The sequence below is a fragment of the Balaenoptera physalus genome (genome assembly GCF_965194825.1).
Source record: "Balaenoptera physalus genome assembly, chromosome: 20".
Taxonomy (NCBI): domain Eukaryota; kingdom Metazoa; phylum Chordata; class Mammalia; order Artiodactyla; family Balaenopteridae; genus Balaenoptera; species Balaenoptera physalus.
The window spans coordinates 17,923,442-17,946,750 of record NC_138901.1 but is presented as its reverse complement, the minus strand read 5'-3'; the positions used below and the strand labels follow the sequence as shown (position 1 = coordinate 17,946,750).

General features: G+C 36.4%; 1 protein-coding gene across 3 annotated transcripts in view; it reads left to right on the top strand.

Moving 5' to 3' along the window:
* NPEPPS (aminopeptidase puromycin sensitive) overlaps nt 1-23,309 on the top strand; it is a 104,298-nt gene that overhangs the window by 45,526 nt on the left and 35,463 nt on the right. For all 3 annotated transcript variants that reach the window (XM_082442333.1, XM_082442334.1, XM_082442335.1), the window contains one exon: nt 16,487-16,564. In XM_082442333.1, the coding sequence (XP_082298459.1) occupies nt 16,487-16,564 (78 nt within the window). The remainder of the gene's footprint in view (nt 1-16,486; nt 16,565-23,309) is intronic.

The window sequence follows — 23,309 nt, the reverse complement described above, 5'->3', positions numbered from 1 at the left end:
GTGCTGCCCTTTTTTACTGATTTAACTTTTTCCATAATATGGGTTGTAGTATTTTTTCCCCGATTTGTCATATGTCTTTTGATTTTGCTTATGGTTATTTTTATAATGCCCAGGTGTTTTTGTATTAAGTGTATTTGTTTCTTTTATAACTTCTAGATCTTAAGACATTTAATTATTAAAACAAATTTTAAAAATGTTAATTGAAGTAGAGTTGATTTGTAATATTATGTTAGCTTCAGGTGTACAGCATAATGATTCAGTATTTTTCAGATTATACTCCGTTAAAAGTTATTACAAGATAATGGCTATAATTCCCTGCGCTATACAATATATCCTTGTTGCTTATCTATTTTATACATAGTAGTTTGTATCTGTTAATCTCATATGCCTGTCTTGCCCCTCCTACCTCTGTCTCCCCTTTGGTAACCACTAGTTTTCTATATCTGTGAGTCTGTTTCTGTTTTGCATATATATTCATTTGTATTATTTTTTAGATTCCATATATAAATGATTATCATACAGTATTTGTCTTTCTCAGCCTGTCATATTTCACTAAGCATAATCTCTAGGTCCATCGACATTGCTGCAAATCGCAGAATTTCATTCCTTTTTATGGCTAATTTTCCATTGTGTGTGTGTATATATATGTGTGTGTGTGTGTGTGAGTGTGTGTGTGTGTGTGTGTGTGTGTGTGTGTGTATCAAACCCGTGTCCCCTGAAGTGGAAGCATGGAGTCTTAACCACTTGATCTCCAGGGAAGTCCCTGTAGCACATCTTTATTTGTTCGTCTGTTGGTGGGCACTTGGGCTGCTTCCGTGTCTTGGCTGTTGTAAATAGTGCTACTGTGAACATTGGGGTGCGCATATCTTTTTGAATGAGTGTTTTTGTTTTTTCTGTATTCATACCCAGGAGTGGAATTGCTGGATCATATGGTAGTTCTATTTTTAGTTTTTTGAGGAACCTCCGTACTGTTCCATAGCGGCTGCACCAATTTACATTCCCACCAACAGTGTACAAGAGCTGCCTTTTCTCCACATCCTTGCCAACATATATTATTTGTAGACCTTTTGGTGATAGCCATTCTGACATAGGTGTGAGGTGATAATCTCATTGTTGTTTTGATTTACATTTCTCTAATAATTAGTGGTGTTGAGCATCTTTTCATGTGCTTAAGACATATTTAGAAAGGCTTTTGCCAGCCAGAGATTATTTTTTTAAATCAGTATTTTAGTAGTTCCTGTTTTTACATATAAATCTTTGTTCCATCTGGAATTTTCCTAATAGGTATAAGGTACGAATACAACTTAAAGTTTTGCTGCGATACCATTTATGGAATAATCCATCTTTTTCCCCACATCCAATTGCCACCTTTATCATATACTAAATTATATATGTATTTGATTCTTCTTCTTACTTTTTAAATATGCTCTGTATTCCTGAGTTTAGTTCCATACTTATTATAGTTACTGTAACTTTGTAATATGTTCTAATGTCTGGTAGAGCAAGCCCTCTTGTTACACTTTTTTTTTCTGAATTCATTTAGTTCCTCTTATTTATTTTTGCATATGGACATTGGAGTCAGATTGCATAATTATAAAATGAAAAAAATCCTGTTAGTATTTTTATTGGGATCATATGATATGTAACTTAAGAGAATTAACAATATTTAAGATATATCCCCAACTAAGAATATTATTTACCTTTCCATTGTTTGTCTTCTGTGTCTTTAAGTAGTGTTTAAAATTTTCTTCATAAAGATTTTACATATTTCTTATTAAATATATTCCTAGGTGTTTTATACTTTTTGTTGCTATTATGAATGGAGTCTTATCTTCCATTATACCTTCTAGTTATGAGATATACGAGGTTCTTGATCCCTCTATATTAATTTTGTATTATGCTACCTTACTAAATTTTCTTTTTATTTCTAATAGTTTCTCAGTTGACTCTTTTAGATTTTCCTGACGTATAGTCTTATCACTTGCAAGCATTGAACTTTTATCTATACCTATTTTATTAAGAGTTTCTATCAAGAGTGGCTACTGAACTTTTATTGTGTTTTCAGCATCTATGGAGTAAACAATTTTCGTCTTTTAAATCTGTTTTACTGAATTGGTTTAGTTGTGTTTAAAACACTATAAGAAATGTTTTGGGGTAGATGGTATCCGTCTGTTTTTAGTATGACCCCCTCTCCTTAAAAATTATAAACTTTTTATTGTGAAAATTATCATTACCTCAGAAAAATGCATATAACAATTTTACAGCTTAGTGCTATAACCCTAAGAACCTCTCACATGGCCCCTTCTGATCACATCCTCTCCTTCCCCAAAGAGACTACCTTACTTTGACTTTTGAGGTAGGAATTTTCTTTTTCTTTTTAAAAATATTTATTTATTTATTTGGTTGCTCCGGGTCTTACTTGCAGCATGTGGGCTCCTTAGTTGTGGCACATGGGTTCCTTAGTTGTGGCATGCGAACTCTTAGTTGCGGCATGCATGTGGGATCTAGTTCCCTGACCAGGGATCAAACCTGCACCCCCTGCATTGGGAGTGCAGAGTCTTATCCGCTGCGCCACCAGGGAAGTCCTCAGTAATTTTCTTAATTTGCTTTATAGTGTGACAATGTAAGTGTGCATCCCTGAGCAATATAGCTTAATTTACCCTTTTTTTTTTTGTATTTTATATAAATGGAATCACAGTAAATACTGTGTGGTTGCTTTCACTCAGTATTAAGTTTTAAAGATTTATCCATGTCATTTTGTGTAGCTGCAGTGCCCTGTATTCCATTATAGGAATATACTGAATGTATTTATCCATTCTGCCACTGGTGGACGTTGATGAACATCTGGACTGTTTCAGTTTGGGGCTACTGTGCACAGTGCTGCTATGTACTTAATGTTCAGGCTGGTGCATATAAGCACACTTTTCCATAATATATATGCCTAGGAGTGGTCTTGCTAGGTTATAGGGTATACATATCTTTAGGTTATAGCAGTTACACTACTTCCAGGAGTGGATACCATCTGTTCTGTGTCCTCATTAACACTTGATATTTTCAGACTTCTTGCTGTTAGCTAACTTGGTGGGTATCTGATGGAGGTTTTAATTTTTATTTCCTGATTTTAATGAGGTTGGTTACCTTTTATATGTATATTGGACATATTTATTTCCTCTATTGTGATGTATCTGTTAAAAGTTTTTTGCCCATTTTTCTACTGGGTTCTGTGTCTTTTTCTTAGAATTTAAAGGAATTCTTTTTATGTTCTGGTTATAAGTTCTCTGCCCCTTTTGTGTTACAAATATCTTCTGCATCTTTACTTTCTTAACGGTGCCCCTTTTTTTTTTTTTACAAGTTACCTTGTTTTTGTTTGTTTTTTGTTTTTATTTATTTTTGGCTGTGTTGGGTCTTCGTTGCTGCACGCGGGCTTTGTCTAGTTGCGTTGAGTAGGGGCTTCTCTTTGTTGTGGTGTGTGGGCTTCTCATTGAGGTGGCTTCTCTTGTTGCGGAGCAGGGCTCTAGGCGCACAGACTTCAGTAGCTGTGGCACGCGGGCTCAGTAGTTGTGGCTCGTGGGCTCTAGAGCACAGGCTCAGTAGTTGTGGTGCACGGACCTAGCTGCTCTGTGGCATGTGGGATCTTCCCGGACCAGGGCTCGAACCAGTGTCCCCTGCACTGGCAGGCAGATTCTTAACCACTGCACCACCAGGGAAGTCCCTTAATGGTGCCTTTTAATGTACAGAAGTTCTTAATTCTCATTGGGTCAAAGTTATCATTGTTTTGCTTTATGATTATTGCTCTTTTGTCCTTAAAATTTTTTTCCCTATTTCCAACATCATGAAGATATCTTCCTATATTATCTTCTGAAAACTTTATTGTTTTGACTTTCATAATCTACTTCTTAGGTATGGTGTGAATCCAGATCCAGCTTGGCTTTTACCCCTTAATGGGAATTCTGTTGCCCCAGTACCATTTACTAGAACATGATCCTTTCCCCACTGCTATGCAGTGTTCCTTTTGATAGTTCACATGGTAGAAATGATACGTTTAGTATCTGTTGATTAGGTTTTTGGTCAACCTTCTATGAATTTAATAGTACTTTAAAATAGATTTTATTTTTATGACTACTAGTATTATTTAAATTTGAAAAAATGTTAGACACTTCAGTATCTAGGTAGTGTTTTATACTTACGTTGTTAATGCAAGAAAGAGATCAAAGAATCAGTGAGGCCCTACAGGAAGCCTGTGGTTCACAGGAAGGAAACTATTGTTTGTTTATTTATTCTTTATTTTTTATATTTATTGCTTTATGTAGCATAGTACAGATTGAATAAAAGATTAAGTTGAAGTACAGGATTGTAAGTGCATGTGGACATATTTAAAAATTTTCATTTAGGAGAAACTCTGTCCTAGATTTTTTTTTTTTTTTTTAAATAAATTTATTTATTTAATTTTGTCTGCGTTGGGTCTTTGTAGCTGCTCACAGGCTTTCTCTAGTTGCTGTGAGCGGGGGCTACCCTTCGTTGTGGTGCGCAGGCTTCTTATTGTGGTAGTTCTCTTGTTGCAGAGCATGGGCTCTAGGTGTGCGGGCAGCACGCGTGCTCTAGAGCGCAGGCTCAGTAGTTGTGGCACACGGGCTTAGTTGCTCCGTGGCATGTGGGATCTTCCCAGACCAGGGCTCGAACCCGTGTTCCCTGCATTGGCAGGCGGACTCTTAACCACTGCACCACCAGGGAAGTCCCTGACCTAGATTTTTTTAATAAGGAGAGCAGGAGTTACCTTATAATTACTCATTGTGTTATTCATTGATAACACAAATTGGCTTTAACAGCAACAGTAGGTTCCCTTATAGCGGTGTAGGTGTTTACTAAATAAAAAGCATTGTATCCCTCTTGAGGCCTCTTATGGCAGAAGAGAGAACCAGAATTAACATATTAAATGACAAAGTGGGAAAGGCCAGCTGAGAGGGGGGAAATTACAGTGAAGTAAAGCAGATTCATGAAGGGGCCTGAGGATCCTGATATTCTTTGTGGAAGTAAGCAGGGTAATTTAAAGGAAAGGTATTGGACCAGATAGGATACCTGCACAAATATTGAACAAACTCTTTGTTCTAGAAGAACTCATGTGAGAGAGGTTCTCAAATTTTGTCAGAGACTAAGTGGTACAGTGATTAAGAGTGTCTGCCTTCTTTTGGTTATAGTTAGAGAGTTTTGCACTGGCTCATTGTACAAAGAACATGAGCTACTTCACCTTTTGTGTTTTCTAAAGATGAGTATGGGTTTTGAATTATGGTTGGCCAAAGTCCTAAAGACCTAGGCAAGAGTGCCTCCTTGTCAATAAGCCACACTTGGAAAACCCAGAATGAGAACACATATTCATTAGATTTGTTTGATAAATGGGCTTCCTATAAAAATTTGACCAAGATCTCAAAAGGAATATCTTTAAAAAGATATTTTTAAACAATTAAAAATATTTTCATACTTAATATGTACACATGATGCCAAATTCAAAAGATATGCAGTACTAAGTAAGCCTGCTTTCCCCCTCTCCAGCCTTCCAGCTCTCCTGCCTGGAGACAAAGTTGTCAGGTTTGTATGTATCCTTCCTCAGATTGTTCTATGCATTTACAGACATATGTGTGTATATATGTTCATGTGTGTGTGTCTATATATCTACGGATATCTATAGATATATGGATATGTGTGTGTCTATATTTCTATATATACATATGTAATGTGTGTGTGCTCATAAATGATAGCATACTGTGTTCTGAAATTTTTTTTACTTAAGTCAAAATTATATCTTAATTGGTTTTTAAAATGTGACATTTAAAATCCAATTTATAGGTCTATCTTGTTATGAACTTCGTAGGTATATATTGTCATGAGTAAACTTTTATAGTCAAAGTGAATATTGTTAGTAGTTTTGAGTATAAGATTTTTCTTGTTACGGTTTTATACATGCTATGGTTATATTCAAATTTTGCTTCTGCTTATTTGATTACTAAAATACATACTTAATACATGCATGCTTATTCCCAGATATGTGTGTTTATAGCCATAGATTTGAAAATGCCAATTACATTTAATTTTTTTCTGAAATGTAGCACTCCATGATAAGTAATTTCAGGGAGAGTCCTTATTTATACAGGTATAATGAATTAGTTGTAGTTGAATTAATAAAGAACTGTTAGATATATTATGATCTAGAAAAGAGTGTTTATTTTTTAATGGTCATAACCAGACACTATGCTAAGCACTTTGCGTAGAGTATATTATATAATCTTCAAATAACTAAGGAGTAGGTAATGATTTTAATTTTACAAGTATGACACTGAAGGCTCAGAGAGTTGAATAACCATATATGCCTGATTATAAGATTCCTACTCTCCCACTTAAAATATTTTTTAAAAAAGTTTTTTAATCAAAGTTAAGTTTGGTTAAGTTTAATTTTATTGTTTATACATGATGTAGGAAAGTGTCTACTTATAATGCTCAGTTTACATAGATATATTTTAAATTATAAAAATGTTAATATAAACTGTTATTGATACATTAGTATTAAATTAATATGAACACTAATTTAGAAATATTACCTTTTCTTCTCTACTTCAATGAAGCATATTTATTCAGACTTTTCATATGTGTTTTAGTATTAATGGCTTTCCACATTTTGAACAATCTAATTGTTCCAGAGCAAATATTATCTTCTAAGGTATTTGAGATAGATCCCTTTTTGAATCACTGTATTATGTTTTAATTGGAAAATTTCTCTCTAGCCATAAATCCCCATTCATGTAACATTAGTAAAGGTGTTTTTTTTTTTTATATTTATTTATTTATTTGGTTGCACTGGCTCTTAGTTGCGGCAGGCAGGCTCCTTACTTGTGGCATGCATGTGGGATCTAGTTCCCTGACCAGGGATCAAACCCAGGCCCCCGGCATTGGGAGCGTGGAGTCTTATCCACCTGCGCCAACTTATTCCCTGCACCACCAGGGAAGTCCCAGGGTTTTTTTATTAATTTATTTTATATGGATAGTATTGATGATCTTTATGATGTAATCACTTAGGCTGTTGCTTTTTATTTTATTTTTATTTTTTTAATTTTTTTATAAATTTATTTATTTATTTATTATTTATTTTTGGCTGTGTTGGGTCTTCATTTCTGTGCGCAGGCTTTCTCTAGTTGCGGCGAGCGGGGGCTACTCTTCATCGCGGTGCGCGGGCTTCTCATTGTCGTGGCTTCTCCTGTTGTGGAGCACAGGCTCTACACGCGCAGGCTCAGTAGTTGTGGCTCACGGGCCTAGTTGCTCCGCGGCATGTGGGATCTTCCCAGACCAGGGCTCGAACCCGTGTCCGCTGCATTGGCAGGCAGACTCCCAACCACTGCGCCACCAGGGAAGCCCTGTTGCTTTTTAAAGTGATCTATTTGTGCTGCTAATATTTACTAAACCAACTATGTGCTAGAAACCGTTCTAGCATTGGAGGTAGAGTGGTGGACAAAACCAAGAATCAACATTCCAGATACAAGTATTCAATATGGAAAGAAAGACAATAACAAATATGTGGTGTAAAGTTGTGATTAGTACTCAAAAATCACAGTAAGAGGATACAGAATGAAGATTGTTGTTTAAGGTGATAGAACAGATTTCTAAAGAAGTGATTTGAGCAGAGACCTGAATGACATAAAATGTGTAGGTAACTGGATAAAGAATTTTCCATGAAGTTGCAGAAACTCTGAGGTTGGAGAATGCTTGCAGTCTTTGAGGAACAACAGTGAGGCACCAGCCTTACTGAGTTCTAGTCATTGCTCCGTATCTTCAATGACATTTTGTTATATGTTTCATGTGTACAACATTATATTTCTACTTCTGTATACCATACAGTGTGCTCACCACCAAAAATTTCTTTTCTATTCATCACTATACAGTTGATCTCCTTTACCCATTTTGCCCTCTCCTGGGCACCCTCCACCCCCAGTAACCACTACTGTGTTCTCTGTATCTGCATGTTTGTTTTTGTTTGATTTAGTTTGTTCATTTATTTTGCTTTTTTAAAATTAGTTTTGTTTTATATTCCACATATCAGTGATATCATATGGTATTTGTCTTTCTCTATCTGACTTATTTTACTTAGCATAATAACCTCAAGGTCCATCCGTGTTGTGGCAGATGGCAAGATTTCATCTTTTTATGGCTGAGTAATATTCCATTGTGTATATATCCCACATCTTTATCCATTTATCTGTTGATGGGTGCTTAGGTTGTTTCCATATCTTGGCTATTGTAAATGAGGTTGTGATGAACATAGAGGTGCATATATCTTTTTGAATTAGTGTTTTCATATTCTTTGGATAAATACCCAGAAGTGGGATAGCTGGATCATATGGTAATTCTATCCATTCATTCATTCATTCATTCATTCATTCATTTATGACTGTGTTGGGTCTTCATTGCTGCACACGGACTTTCTCTAGTTGTGGTGAGTGGAGGCTACTCTTTGTTGCGGTGCGTGGGCTTCTCATTGCGGTGGCTTCTCTTGTTGCAGAGCTCAGTAGTTGTGGCACTCGGGCTCAGTAGTTGTGGCACACAGGCTTAGTTGCTCCGCGGCATGTGGGATCTTCCCGGACCAGGGCTCGAACCCGTGTCCCCTGCATTGGCAGACGGATTCTTAAACCACTACGCCACCAGGGAAGTCCCGGTAATTCTATTCTTAAATTTTTGAGGAATCTCCATACTGTCTTCCATAGTGGCTACACCAGTTTACATTCCCACCAACAGTGTATGAGAGTTCCCTTTTGCCCAGATCCTTGCCAACACTTGTTATTTCTTGTCTTTTTGATAATAGCCAGTCTAACAGGCATGAGGGGATATCTCATTGTGGTTTTGATTTGCATTTCCCTAAAAATTAGTGATGTTGAACATCTTTTCATGTGCCTGTTGGCCATTTATATGTCTTCTTTGGAAAAAATGTCTATTTAGCTCCTCTGTCCATTTTAAAATCAGGGTTTTTTTTGTTGTTGGTTGTATGTGTTGTTTATATATTTTGGAGATTAACCCCTTTTCAGATACATCATTTGCAAATATCTTCTCCCATTTGGTAGGTTGTCTTTTTGTTTTATTGATGGTTTCCTTTGCTGTGCAGAAGCCTTTTAGTTTGATGTAATTCCATTTGTTTACTTTTGCTTTTGTTTCCCTTGCCTGAGGAAGCTTATCTAGAAAGACATTGTATTGGTAAGACCAGTATCGAAGATTCTGCCCGTGTTTTGGGTTGTCTGTCTTTTTATTGAGTTGTAGAAGTTTTTATGTATATTCTGGATACAAGTGTTTTGTCATATATACAAAGTAAAATATTTTCTCCTGGTCTGTGGTTTGCCTGTGCATTTTCTTAATAGTGTCTTTTGATAATTACAAGTTAAAAAAATTTTTTTACATATATATATTCTTTTTCATATTCTTTCCCATTATGGTTTATCACAGGATATTGAATATAGTTCCCTGTGCTGTACAGTAGGATATTAATGAAATTTGATCTATCAATCTTTTTCTTTTATGGTGAGTGCTTTTTTTGGTCCTCTCCAAGAAATAATTGCCCATCTTAAGCAGACTTAGCTTTTCATTCTGAACATTTGGGACTCCATTAGAGGCTTAGATCTCACTGATTACTCTAGCTGCTGTGTGAAGACAAGATTATAAGGCAGCAAAAGTGGAAACAGACCAGTTAACAATTTATTGACCGGAGACATATCAATACGTCTTTTGTTAGCCGATACAATTAACATCACCATGAGATGTTGTTAGAGCTTAAAATTGATCAAGGGTTCATTATACAACTTATGATTGTCGTTATCATTCACATTTTGCTCCATTAGGTTTTTGTTCCAACCTTGTGTACATTATAAGCGCAAGTTTATTATCGTAAAATTTTCAAAAATGATGCATTGTGAAATTTTGAGTGAAGAAGAATATTTCAGTGAATTTTATCCAGATGCTTTCTCTGATTGTCTGAGCGATGTATGTACTAGTCTCTCAGAAGATGATAGTTCTTCAGAACATAGTTCTGATTCAGGCGAATGTGAATATTAGACCAACAAAAAGACAAAAAACCTTAGTGATTGATTCTGATATGGGAAGTGAAAATGAAACCCATGGTGCTGGAGAATGATCCTTTTCTTCTGCAGAAGAGTGGGTTGAAGACAACATTTCACAAAAATTAGAAGACTTTACAGGTGTGTCAGGTGTAACTTTTTTTAAAAAATAAATTTATTTATTTATTTATTTATTTATATTTTTGGCTGCGTTGGGTCTTTGTTGCTGTGTGCGGGCTTTCTCTGGTTGCAGCGAGTGGGGGCTACGCTTCATTGCTGTGTGCGGGCGTCTCATTGCAGTGGCTTCTCTTGTTGCGGAGCATGGGCTATAGGCGTGCGGGCTTCAGTAGTTATGGCACGTGGGCTCAGTAGTTACACGAGCTCTAGAGCGCAGGCTCAGTAGTTGTGGCACACGGGCTTAGTTGCTCCGCGGCATGTGGGACCTTCCTGGGCCAGGGCTCGAACCCGTGTTCCCTGCATTGGCAGGCGGATTCTTAACCACTGCGCCACCAGGAAAGCCCAGGTTTAACTATTGAATGTAATAACCTGCAAAATGTTAGTGAAATAACAATTTTTGGTAACGACTTTTTTGAGTTGGTCACTTGTCAAACAAACTTGTATCACCAACAGAATGAAAAATCATATAAAAAGTATGATGAGGCTTTAAAAAGTTCTGATGTAACCAATAGTGACATGAAGAAGTTTCTTGGATTAATAACTTTGATGGGACAAATAAGAAAGTCACACTGGAAAGAACATTGTTCGACTGATACCTTACTTGAAACACCTATCTTTCCAAAGATTATGACGAGAAGAAGGTTCCAACAAATAATGACATTTCTTCACTTTAATGATAACTCAGGAACTCCACTTCCTACAGACAGAACTTCAAATGTTAAACCTCTCTTGGATTATTTTCTACCAAAAATTTTTAAAATATTTATTTATCTATTTATTTATTTATTTATCTATCTATTATCTATTTATGCGGGCTGCGCCGGGTCTTAGTTGCGGCATGCAAACTCTCGGTTGCAGCATGCATGTGGGATTTAGTTCCCTGATCAGGGATCAAACCTGGGCCCCCTGGCTTTGGAGCGTAGAGTCTTACCCAGTGGACCACCAGTGAAGTCCCTCTACCAAAATTTCAATCAATCTATATAACCAAACAAGAGCTGTCACTTGTGGAGGCAGTGATAAAGTAGAGAGGATGACTCAGATTCAAAACCTGTAATCCCAGAAAACTTACAAAATATGGAATTTTGGTCAGGATGGTTGGTGAAAGTGAAACTGGATATATATGCAACCTTGAGATTTACATGGATGAAGGAAAGAAACTACAAGAAACAGTATTATTGGTCCTACAACGTTATCTTGGTTCGTGGCACCATATTTACCAAGACAGTTATTACAACAGTGTGTCCACATCTGAAATATTGTTGAAAATAAAACCAGAGTTTGTGGGACTATAAGAGAGAATCGTGGTCTACCAAACCAATTAAAGGAGAAATCTAAATATCTGCAGAGGGGAGAAATGACATTCTTACGGAAGGGAGAAGTGACTCTTCTTATATGGAAAGACAAGAGGCTGGTCCACATGGTGACAACTATTCATGACACATCCATAGCCTCTCCATAGCATGGATCCATAACATCTACAGGAAGGAAGACAGGAGGACTGGCCGTCAGATAACTAAGCCCACTTATATAGTAGAGCAGCTGTCCCCAACCTTTTTAGCAACAGGGACTGGTTTTGTGGAAGACAGTTTTTCCACGGATGGCGGGGGGATGGTTTAGGTGGTAATGCGAGCGATGGGGAGCGGCAGATGAAGCTTTGCTCGCTCTCCCGCCGCTCACCTACTGCTGTGCGGCCCGGTTCCTGACAGGCCACGGACCACTACCGGTCCGTGGCCTGGGGGTTGGGCACCCCTGTATTAGAGTATAATAAATATATGAAAGGAGTTGATCAGTCTGATCAATATCTGGCAAACTTCAGTATCTTCCAGAAAACTTGAAAATGGTATAAGAAAGTAAATTTCTATTTGAGTAATTGAGGTTTATTCAATGCATTTAAAATTTTACTGTAACCTTAATGCACAGAATAAAATGACTTACAAGCAATTTTTCTTAGCAGTAACTAGAGAATGGGTAACTGACCATTCTGGTAAGTGTAGTGGTAGTCCCGAACCTGGTCCTTCTTGTGGCGTTTCGCAAAGGTCCACCTTGTCGACTCTCAGGTAAAATAAAATAATATATGCTAGAGGAAATAATATACACAGGACTAAAAAAAAAAATGCTGCCAGAAAGCGTAGAGTCTGCTCTTCCAGGGGAAAGCATAGTGAAACACAGTATATTTGTAATAGATGTTCTGTTCCCCTGCACAGAGGTGCCTGCTGTACTGCGTATCACACTCTAACAAAATATTAGAATGCTTTAGTAAGACATGTACAAAGTTTCAAATAAGTACATTACGTGCAAAAAAAGTTGTTGATATTTACTCAAACTTGGGTGTTTCAATATTCCCTTATGTAACAAATTGCTGGCCACAGTTTCTGCAAAAATCCCCTGGTCAACAATGTTAAGAGGCTATTTGTAGTGGTCTAGGAGAGAAAATAATGGTACTTTGGACTGGGCTGTAGTGGTGGAGACATTGAAAAGTCTGGAATTAAGGGTGTTGAATTTGCTTGTTGGATGTATGGTGTAAGAGACAGGCAGACATGGAGGGGAGGCAGTTAGGATCATTTCGTATTTTTGACTTGAGCCACTGGATAAATGGTGGTGTCATATACAGAATATACAAAACTACAATTGACCGAGGTTATTTCAAACTCTAATGTACATTTGCCAAGTAGTATGTTGTCCAATATAAAGTAATTGGAAGAGTATCCCGTAATACAATAGACTTTTAAAGAATTCAAATATATGGCTACTCCCTTTTTACTAAAAGAATTTTGGCAGAAATTTTGCTCTTTTTTTGGTACACATGTATAGTTGATATGTACATTTGGAAGCATATTTTGTAGAATGTAATCTAACAATACAGTACTTGATTATTTAAATTTAAAAACTGCTATTCTTTTGTTTTTCTAGCTTCATTTCTTACCATTTTGAAGCTTTTTTGTGCATCTATAAAAACAAGTTAGCTTTAGTAAACTTTTATGGAGATGGTCTTTGATCATAGTACCTCAGAGGTACCATAATGCTACTTCATATATTAGTTAGAAAGGTACATTCTTAAGCCTTGAAGTGCTTCTTAGCTTCCCTGTAGGCAAAGTAAGATTCTATTCTTGGGGATCAAGTTAGAGCAAATCTCAGATTTTTGCCAGCAAAAGTCATTGTTTCAGTAGAGATTTCATTAATATTATATATATATACCAAGTCTTGAGTTTCTGTTCAAATTTAGGAGCTAGCTTATGATAGCAGAAAGAATTTTGGCAACAGGAATAGGAAGGGAACTGAGTTCTAGTCCAGCTCTGTGACCTTAGGTGAATCATTAACTTTATATGCCTCATTTTCATCTGTAAAATGAGGAATAATTGATTAAAGTTCTTTTAAAAACTGAAGTTATAGTTTCTTATTGGTTTTGTAAAGATTTTGGCTTTATAAAGACATGTTTGAACCATCGTATTAGAAATATTGGAGGGATTTCCCTTGTGGTCCAGTGGGTAAGACTCCATGCTCTCAGTGCAGGGGGCCTGGGTTTGATCCCTGGTCAGGGAACTAGATCCTGCATGCCACAACTAAGACCCAGCGCAACCTAAATAAATAAATAAATATTAAAAAAAAAAAAAAAGAAACATTGGAAATTTAATCTTTGGGTGACTCATTTGAAAAAAAAAAGTGAATTGTGGGCATCTTGCCTGGTTCATGGAATGTTATTAAATTTGAATCACGGGGGCTTCCCTGGTGGCGCAGTGGTTGAGAGTCTGCCTGCCAATGCAGGGGACGCGGGTTCGAGCCCTGGTCTGGGAGGATCCCACATGCCGCGGAGCAACTGGGCCCGTGAGCCACAATTACTGAGCCTGCGCGTCTGGAGCCTGCGCTCCGCAACAAGAGAGGCCGCGATAGTGAGAGGCCCGCGCACCGCGATGAAGAGTGGCCCCGGCTTACCACAACTGGAGAAAGCCCTCGCACAGAAACGAAGACCCAACACAGCCATAAATAAATAAAAATAAATAAATTAAAACCTTGTGTGTGTGTTATACTAAAAAAAAAAAAAAAAAAAAAATTTGAATCACTGTTACCCATATCAAACTTAAGCCTGTGACTGGTAAGGCTACCTCTCTTTTAATAATAGCTTATTGAGATATAATTCACACACCATACAGTTCAATTCAGTGGTTTTTAATATATTCACAGAGTTGTGCAACCATCGTCAGAATCAATTAGAGCATTTTCTTCCCCTTTTTTTAAAAAAAATTTATTTATTTATTTGGCTGCTTCGGGTCTTAATTGCGGCATGTGGGCTCTTCGTTGCGGCATGCGGGCTTCTCTCTAGTTGCGGCACGAGGGCTTCTCTCTAGTTGTGGTGTGCAGGCTCCAGAGTGCGTGCGCTCTGTAGTTGTGGCACGTGGGCTCTGTATTTTGTGGCATGCAGGCTCTCTAGTTGAGGTGCACTGGCTCAGCAGTTGCAGCGCATGGGCTTAGTTGCCCCGCGGCATGTGGGATCTTAGTTCCCGACCAGGGATTGAACCTGCGTCCCTGCATTGGAAGGCGGATTCTCAACCACTGGACCACCAGGATAGTCCCTTAGAACATTTTCATCATCCCAAAAGGAAAGTACCCATGAGCAGTCACTTCGCATTTCTGCATGACCTTCCAGCCCTAGGCAACGGCTAGTCTACTTTCTGTCTCTATGGATTTGCCTATTCTGGACATTTCATATAAACATGTGGCCTTTTGTGTCTGGTTTCTTTCACTCAGCATAATATTTTCAAGGCATATCCATATTGTAGCATATATCAGCACTTCGTTTCTTTTTGTTGTAGCATAATATTCCATTGTATATCACATTTTATCTGTCCATCAATTGTTGGACATTTGGGTTGTTCCTACTTTTTGGCTACTAAGATCATTTGTGTATAAATTTTTGTATGGACATATGTATTCATTTCTCTTGGATATAATCTAAGAGTGGGATTTCTGGGTTATATGGTAACTCTGTATTTAATCTTTTGAGGAACTGCCAGACTGTTTCCCATAGCATTTGTTTTTGTTTGTTTGTTTTTTTGGCTGCGCTGGGTCTTTGTCACTGCGTGTGGGCTTTCTCTAGTTGCAGCGAGTGGGGGCTACTCTTTGTTGCAGTGTGCGGACTTCTCCTTGCGGTGGCTTCTCTTGTTGTGGAGCACGGGCTCTAGGTCCACGGGCTCAGTAGTTGTGGCTCACGGGCTTAGTTGCTCCATGGCATGTGGGATCTTCCCGGACCAGGGATCAAACCCGTGTCCCCTGCATTGACAGGCGGATTCTTAACCACTACGCTAGCAGGGAAGTCCCTCTCATAGCATTTGGAAACATTTTTGCATTCCTATCAGCAATGTATGAGGGTTCCAAATTCTCTGCATCCTCCCTTAAACCTTATTATTGTCTATCTTTTTGGTTATAGTCATCCTAGTGGGTGTTAAGTGGTATCTCATTGTGGTTTTGATTTGCATTTCCCTGATGGTTAAAGATGTTGAACATCTTTTCAAGTGCTTATTAAGGCTAACTCTTTGGGCAGTTTTTCTTTTGGAATGGGGATATGATGTGGTTGGGAGTTGATCTACTTAGCTCTTTTCCTAAAGTGTCAACTAAGCATTCTGAAGTATCAGTTAAACAAGCAGACTCTTCTCACTCCTGGTAGGGAATAAATCAAAGTCTTAATTTAATCCACACACCTGCTTTCACCTTCTTTATTTCTGTAAAATGTAACAACAAAGAATTTCACTGGAAATATGATTTATATCTTGTTGGAATTGTTACCTATGTTTGGGTGGGGGACAGAACTTTCACTGATATATCTTTAACACCGAAATCTTAGCAATCTGCTCAGTATTTCAAATGCTCATGAGTAAGACTGCAACATATAAAGCAGTATCATAGTCACACAAAGATGAGAATGAAACGTGTCTGGGAATCCGGTAGAAAACCTTTTCATATTTATAGCAGCCCTATTTCCCTTATATCATAAAAGTTTTGTGAATTAATATAGGATGTGTAATTGTTTCTAAGGAGCATATTTAACTTAGGTTACATAGCCTAAAACAGGTTACTTTGAAATGATACTCTTGTTAATAGGAACTTAATTTATTAAATTAAGAATATTTAGTTTTAGTAGAGATTTTGCTCTTGAAAATGTTAATTGCTGCCATCTGGATTTGGTCTTATCAGTCCAGTCAGATTTGTGAAGTAATTTTTTTTTTCCATTCCAGAAATACATGCTACAGGATTTAACTATCAAAATGAAGATGAAAAAGTCACCTTGTCTTTTCCTAGTACTCTCCAACCAGGTAGGAGAAATGGCTTTCGTAAAATCCTGTTATGAATAGTGACATCTTCCAGAAAAATTTATCGTATGCCCTTTTTTTTTTTAACTCATTGTTTTAAGGAGATTAAGTATTAAGACAGAGCTTTAGACAGAGTCAGGTGCACTTCAACTTTTGGGCCACCAGAAAAAATAAAAAACATAGAACATAATGCATTGTTTTCACCTTTTCAGTTTTTTAAAGATGTATCTACCTAGCTCCATCTTCTACTAATTGAATCCAAATCTCTGAGATGAATGTCCCACAGATGATTCTGAGATACAACCAGAAATTAGAGAGCTATTATGCTAGTGAGGGCATGGATGGAAAGATTCGTTGATATGTTACTACATGTGCTATATAAAAGCACAAAGAAACTAGATGTTCTGAGCTTAATATAATGGAAGAAATTATATACAAATCAATTGGTAAAGCACTAAGACTTTGATTAGTGAGCAAATGAAAAGCCACAGATAATTTGTATGAAAGAAAATGCAAATAAATAATAAATATGTGAAAAGATATTTGCCCTCCTAGTAATGAGAAATATTAAAACAACAGCTACTGATATATCAGTTTTTGCCTGTCATATAAGCTGAAGTAAAAAAATGATTCTCAATGATGTGACTGCCTCATATTACTGGTAAGAATGTAAATCCATGCGGTCTGGCAGTATGTATTAAGAGCCTAAACATGTTCATGTCTTTGACCCAGCAATTCTGGTAATAGGAATATATCCTAAAGAAAAGTCATAAATACAGGAGATACTTTATGCCTAGAAATGTCTATTGAGACGTTACCTAAGGTAGTAAAAAATAAGAATTAATACATTTGTCCAACACTAAGGGAATGATTAAGCTAATTATGACATATATGTATGGTGGAATATATATAGCAATTAAAAGTGAGGTTTGTGAATTCTTAACACTGTAAAGTACTTATTATAATGTAAAATTGAAAAGCAGAATACAAAATTACATATACAAGGTGATGAATCAGATCTCTGAAATGGTACAAATGAAATTATATGTCTGGTTGTTGACATAATTGATGATTTTTATTCTTAGTCATACCTTTCTCTGGTTTCCATAATTTTTATATTGAGAATATATTCCCTTAATATAAAAGTATTTTAAGAAAAATTTTAAATTGGAGAAATTTTGTCTTTTATTTTGATACTCTTAAAAGACCTTTCATTTTGTCTTTTTCTAACTAAGATTATTTTTGTGTGAAATTATTATAAAAACAAATGCTTGCCATGAAAATGTATTAAAAGATACTGAAGAATATAACCTGAAAATTGAGATTCCCTCTCTTTGACCCCTTCTACTTCCATTGTCTACTAATCCTTCCAGAAATATTCTATTTCTTTCTAGAAATATTCCATAAGTGTATGTGTACATTTTAACCCACAGATGGGATCACAAATGTCAGTGGCTTGCAACAAATATTTCTTGTTTACACATGGTCCTGAGGACTGCTGATCATCTGCAGCCATATTGCCAACTTTACTGAGCACCACTAAGCTCACAAGTCTGCTCATTCCAGGCTCTGTAGTGAGTAGCTACTATCTGCAGCATGCTGTTCTCTCACATGGCAGAAGGCAGAAGCTCAGGGATGGGGACAGGGCCAAACCACAAAGACACATTTAAAGCTTCTGCGTGGATGGTGATGTCCATTCACATTTCATTGGCCAAAGCAAATAGCATGGCCAAGCCCAAAGTCACAACAATTACCAGACATTTGATAAAACTTCTAATATGAAACATAAAGCAAAAAGCAAAACAATAAGTATAAGAGAAATATAGGAACTTGGAAGAAGCAAAGACAAATGAAAAGAAAGCCTCAAAAAACCCAAACAGATTAATATCCTTAGAAGTATTATTAATATTACATTCATTAAATAAGGACAGTATGGAATAGAGTAAGAAAACTTTTGGAAATTTTAATACATTAGAAGTAAAAAACCAAAAGAAGTTGTAGAAGATGAAATAGAGGCATCTTCCAATTAGGAAAATTGGAGGACCAATCTAGCAGGACTGGGCATCCATCTAGTGAAAGAGAGGACAGAGAAGATGGTAAGGGGAAATGATGAAAGACACAAAACATGAACATTTCTCTGAACGGATGGGGCAGGAGCCTTAGGTTTGAAAAAAATACACTACTGAGAGGGACTGACTCAAATGTAAAAAGTTCCACATCACAGGAAATTTTAGAACTTTCAGGGGTAAAGTCAGACTCTCAAAGAGTTTCTACCCGAGGTGAGGGACTTGGGAGGAAGGAAGGAAGACTGACAGATTACCTTCAAAGTTCAGGAATCAGAATAGCAGTAGGTTTACCATCAGGAACAGTGGAAACTAGACTCTAGTATGGCCGTTCCTTCAAAATTATGAGTGAATCTGATTTTCAATCTAGATTTCTGTGCTTAGCCAAACTGTGAAGTTAAAGAGAATAAAATATTTGCAGATTTGGAAGGTTACAGAAAATTTAATTCTTTGTAAAAGATGTAGGAGTGGAGATGTAGTTTCGCTACACTTCACTTTTTTTTTAAAAAATGTATTTATTTTTATTATTTATTTTATTTTTGGCTGTGTTGGGTCTTCGTTGCTGCACGCGGGCTTTCTCTAGTTGCGGCGAGCGAGGGCTACTCTTCGTTGCAGTGCGCGGGCTTCTCATTGCGGTGGCTTCTCTTGTTGCGGAGCATGGGCTCTAGATGTGTGGGCTTCAGTAGTTGTGGCTCGTGGGTTCTAGAGCACAGTCTCAGTAGTTGTGGTGCACGGACTTAGTTGCTCCGCAGCATGTGGGATCCTCCCAGACCAGGGCTCGAACCCGTGTCCCCTGCATTGGCAGGTGGATTTGTAGCCACTGCACCACCAGGGAAGCCCCACTTCACTTTTTATAGTAAGAAGAAAAGAGTGTGTAAAATTGTAAAATGAAAAAATAGCTAAATAAGCAAGGTATTTAGAAATCACAGAGTTGCTACTGAGGCAAGTGTAGGGAGTAAGTGGCATTGGGCAGGTGCCTGCAGCTTATATATGTAAGCCTGTAGAACTATATGAGGTTTTAAACTATGAAATATTATTTTGATAGAAATAACATGAACTTTTAAAAAAATTTAAAATCTGTATCATTACAGACTATATTCTATGTTCACACTGAAAAGATAAAAAAGTTAGTTGCAAAAGAGAAACAAAAAAATTCCTTCTTTGGAAAAATGATACCTTTGAAAATTAATGAGTCAAAGAATATTTGTTAGGGAAATTAGAAAATATTTAGAACTGAATAATGAAATTACTACTTACAAAGCATGTGGGATGCAGGTAAAACATTCTCAGAGAGTATATTTAGCTAAGAAGGAAGACTGAAAATTAATTAGCTAAGTAAGCATCAAGATCAAAATTAGACAAAAAGAATAGGTAGCTTGAAGAAAGTAGAAGAGATAAAGATTTAAGAGCAGGAATTAATGAAATAAAAATGACTTAGTAGCTATTGACCTTGGGCAAGTTATTTAAGTTAAATAAACTCAGGCGGAGTCTGAATTTGAACACCAGCAGTTTAACTAAAAACTTTGCACTTCTAACCACCACATTATGCTCTTTTTATTTTTTAAATTAAATATTAAAAAATGTAATACATGGACATGGTTTGAAATTCAAATGATATATAGTGATAATTTGTTTGTCATTCTATCCTGTCTTCCTCTCTCAGCTCCACTTCTCAGAAGTGATAAGTTTCCTATGTATCCTTTCAAAACTGTTCCGTGCTTTTATAAGCATTTATGTATGTACCATTTAAGAACACAGAAGTTAGCATGTCATACATATTCTGTACCCTTCTTCTTTTCCCCTTATATATATGAGTTCATTTATTATCAGTATATAAGAGCTGCATCATTCTTGATAAGGACTGTTTACAGTAGACATGGTAAATTAAGTCATTTCTAATAAAAGCAGGAACAAGTCAGTGAAGGTTATGACCATTAGTATACTATCATTTGACAGAGTTTTAGAGATTTTTAGCTAATATAATGATATACATAAGTAATTGATACAAATATTAGAATTAAAAAATCTTATTTGCAGATGTGACTATATTAAATTATTGAATATCTATAAATATCTGTTCAAAAAAATCACTGGCTTTCACATTTTCCCAAGATTCTCTGGGTCAAAGTTACCCAATCATTCTTTGCTTTAAGAATAAAGTCCTTATTTTTTCAAATTTTAAGTGGTCTCTCTTCTGGTAATGGAGTAAATATTGAACATATATCAGGAGGATATTAGTAACCTTTGTGTTTAACCTCTTCAAACTTAACAGTCATGCCAAATATTATATAGCTAAGTAAAATATCTTCTTTTCTGAAATTGGCACCATTCTAGAATAGTGGTCAACTTACCATGATCACTGTAAGGCCTAACAACCTCAGAATCGATGGTTAAGGATCCTGTAGAGTGACGTTTATCTGGAGAAACACTAGAAGATGTTAACATTTTGAAGAGTGGAAAACAGGATCATAAGAAATGGTGACAGAAAGGCAGAGGCCTTTATTTTCTCTTTATATAGAGTAATCTGTCTTAAATTTCATAGTGTTTGGTAGGCTCATTAAATTTTTAATAATTTAATTTTTAATAATTTTATTACTTCAGGTTTTACAACAATCATTATACTCTCCTAAGCTTTAATAAACAAATTAGGTTTTTGGAGGAGGTCCTAATTTTTCAGTTGTTTAATTAATAAATGAGCTTACTGTATATTTTAAGAGGCTTAGTACCCCAAGCAGGTAAATATTGCGTACATTGGATATTCAAATAAGGTATCTAATTTGAGGAAGCAGTGTCAATTATGTGTGAAAATAGGTATAAAATGAGACTTTCTGGCAATTGGTTTGTCAATATGGTATAAATTTCATAAATGAAATTTATCATGAAGTCCTTTTTCCTCCTGTTCTTGCCCGAAAATTCTACTATATCAATAGCAGATACTTTGTAATTAGTATTGTATAATGTGACACTAAATTTATTAATATATTAAAAAAACTTAAACTTGTGTTTTGTTTGAATTTCAGGTAATAGCCCTTCCCAATAATTTATATTTTGTTTAGTATGCCACTTTTTGGAAGTGGTCACTGTCAATATCTTGCTATATAGTATGATGACCTTGGAGATTTAAAACCAAGTAAAAGTGTAAGCAGCCTTTCTTATTTAGTTTTGAGTTTTAAATCCACTTTTATTCCAAATAGGAAAAGTCAAAAGTAGATTTACTGTGGAATATGAGTTATATAAAAGACATCTTAACAGCTGACTTAGGGAAAACAGACTGGCCAATTCCATTTATGGAATTGTAACATAAAGTTCCATCAAACAGTTATCTTTAAAGGGGTTTTTGTAATCTAATAGATATTCCTTGTAAACTTTATTAATGTGAACACATCTGCTTTTAAAAAAAAAAATCAGTGAGGGACTTCCCCGGTGGTCCAGTGGTAAAGAATCTGCCTTCCAATGCAGGGTTCGCAGGTTCGATCCCTGGTCGGGGAACTAAGATCCCACATGCTGCGGGGCAACTAAGCCCGCTTATCACACTACTGAACCCGCGCACATCAAGGAGAGAGCCCGCATGCCACAAGCTACAGAGCCTGCATGCTCTCTGGAGCCTGCACACCACATCTAAAGAGAAGCCTGCATGCAGCAACTGGAGAGAAGCCCGAGCGCCGCAGCGAAGACCTGACGTAGCCAAAAATATAAAGAAAATAAATAAATATTAAAAAAAAAATCAGTGAATTCCTAATGAAAATAGAAATTTTTTATTATTTATAGCTAAATTCTTTAGTATCAATCATTTAGAATTCTTTCAGATTCTTTTACTGTATTCTTATTTACCGTCCCAGTAATCTATCGTTCTCTTTAAAAGTAAAAAGTATTGGGACTTCCTTGGTGGTCCAGTGGGTAAGACTCTGTGCTCCCAATGCAGGGGGTCTGGGTTTGATTCCTGGTGGGGGAACTAGATCCCACAAGCATGCCGCAACTAAGAGTTCGCATGCCGCAACTAAGACCTGGCACAGCCAAAATAAGTAATAAATAAAATAAATAAATATAAAGAAAAAAAGAAAAAAGCATTTATTGACCCCTTCAGACAGAATGTCTGGTTTAAAAAAAAAAAAAACTATCACAAATGTCTATTCATTGGACCTTCAATTGAGTTGTTTTGTTTTATTTTCCCAGCACGATTAATTTAAGAATGTGGTACTTTCTTTAGTGGTGACTTTGCTGCAAAGTTCTGAAATTTTCACTTGAAATTATTTTCAGAGCCAGTTTGAGGCACATAAGAAAATCAGTTTAATTATTTCTTAGACACAATTAGTGTTTTGTCTAGAAATAGATTGCAATTTGTCACTCACATATTCTGTAGACTTGAACTCTTCATGACTAGGACCTTTCCAAAAAGCAAGTTCAGTTTTGGAAGGTGAAGACATGACTTTGAGAACATCCAAAAGGATATGTCAGAGAGAGAGTCAAGAACATTTCGAACAATGTCAGTGTCATTGCTCTACAGCATTCCAAAATGACAGTTTGAAACATTAGGATATAAAAGTTTTGATATAAGTGGCTAATTACTTTATAGTCATACTGTATCTGACTTGTTAGATTCCCATGCTCTAGATTCTTTTATAAATAGACACTTTAAAGGGATCTATTACAAAGTCAACATTTTGGGGTTTTTTTTTTGTGACTGG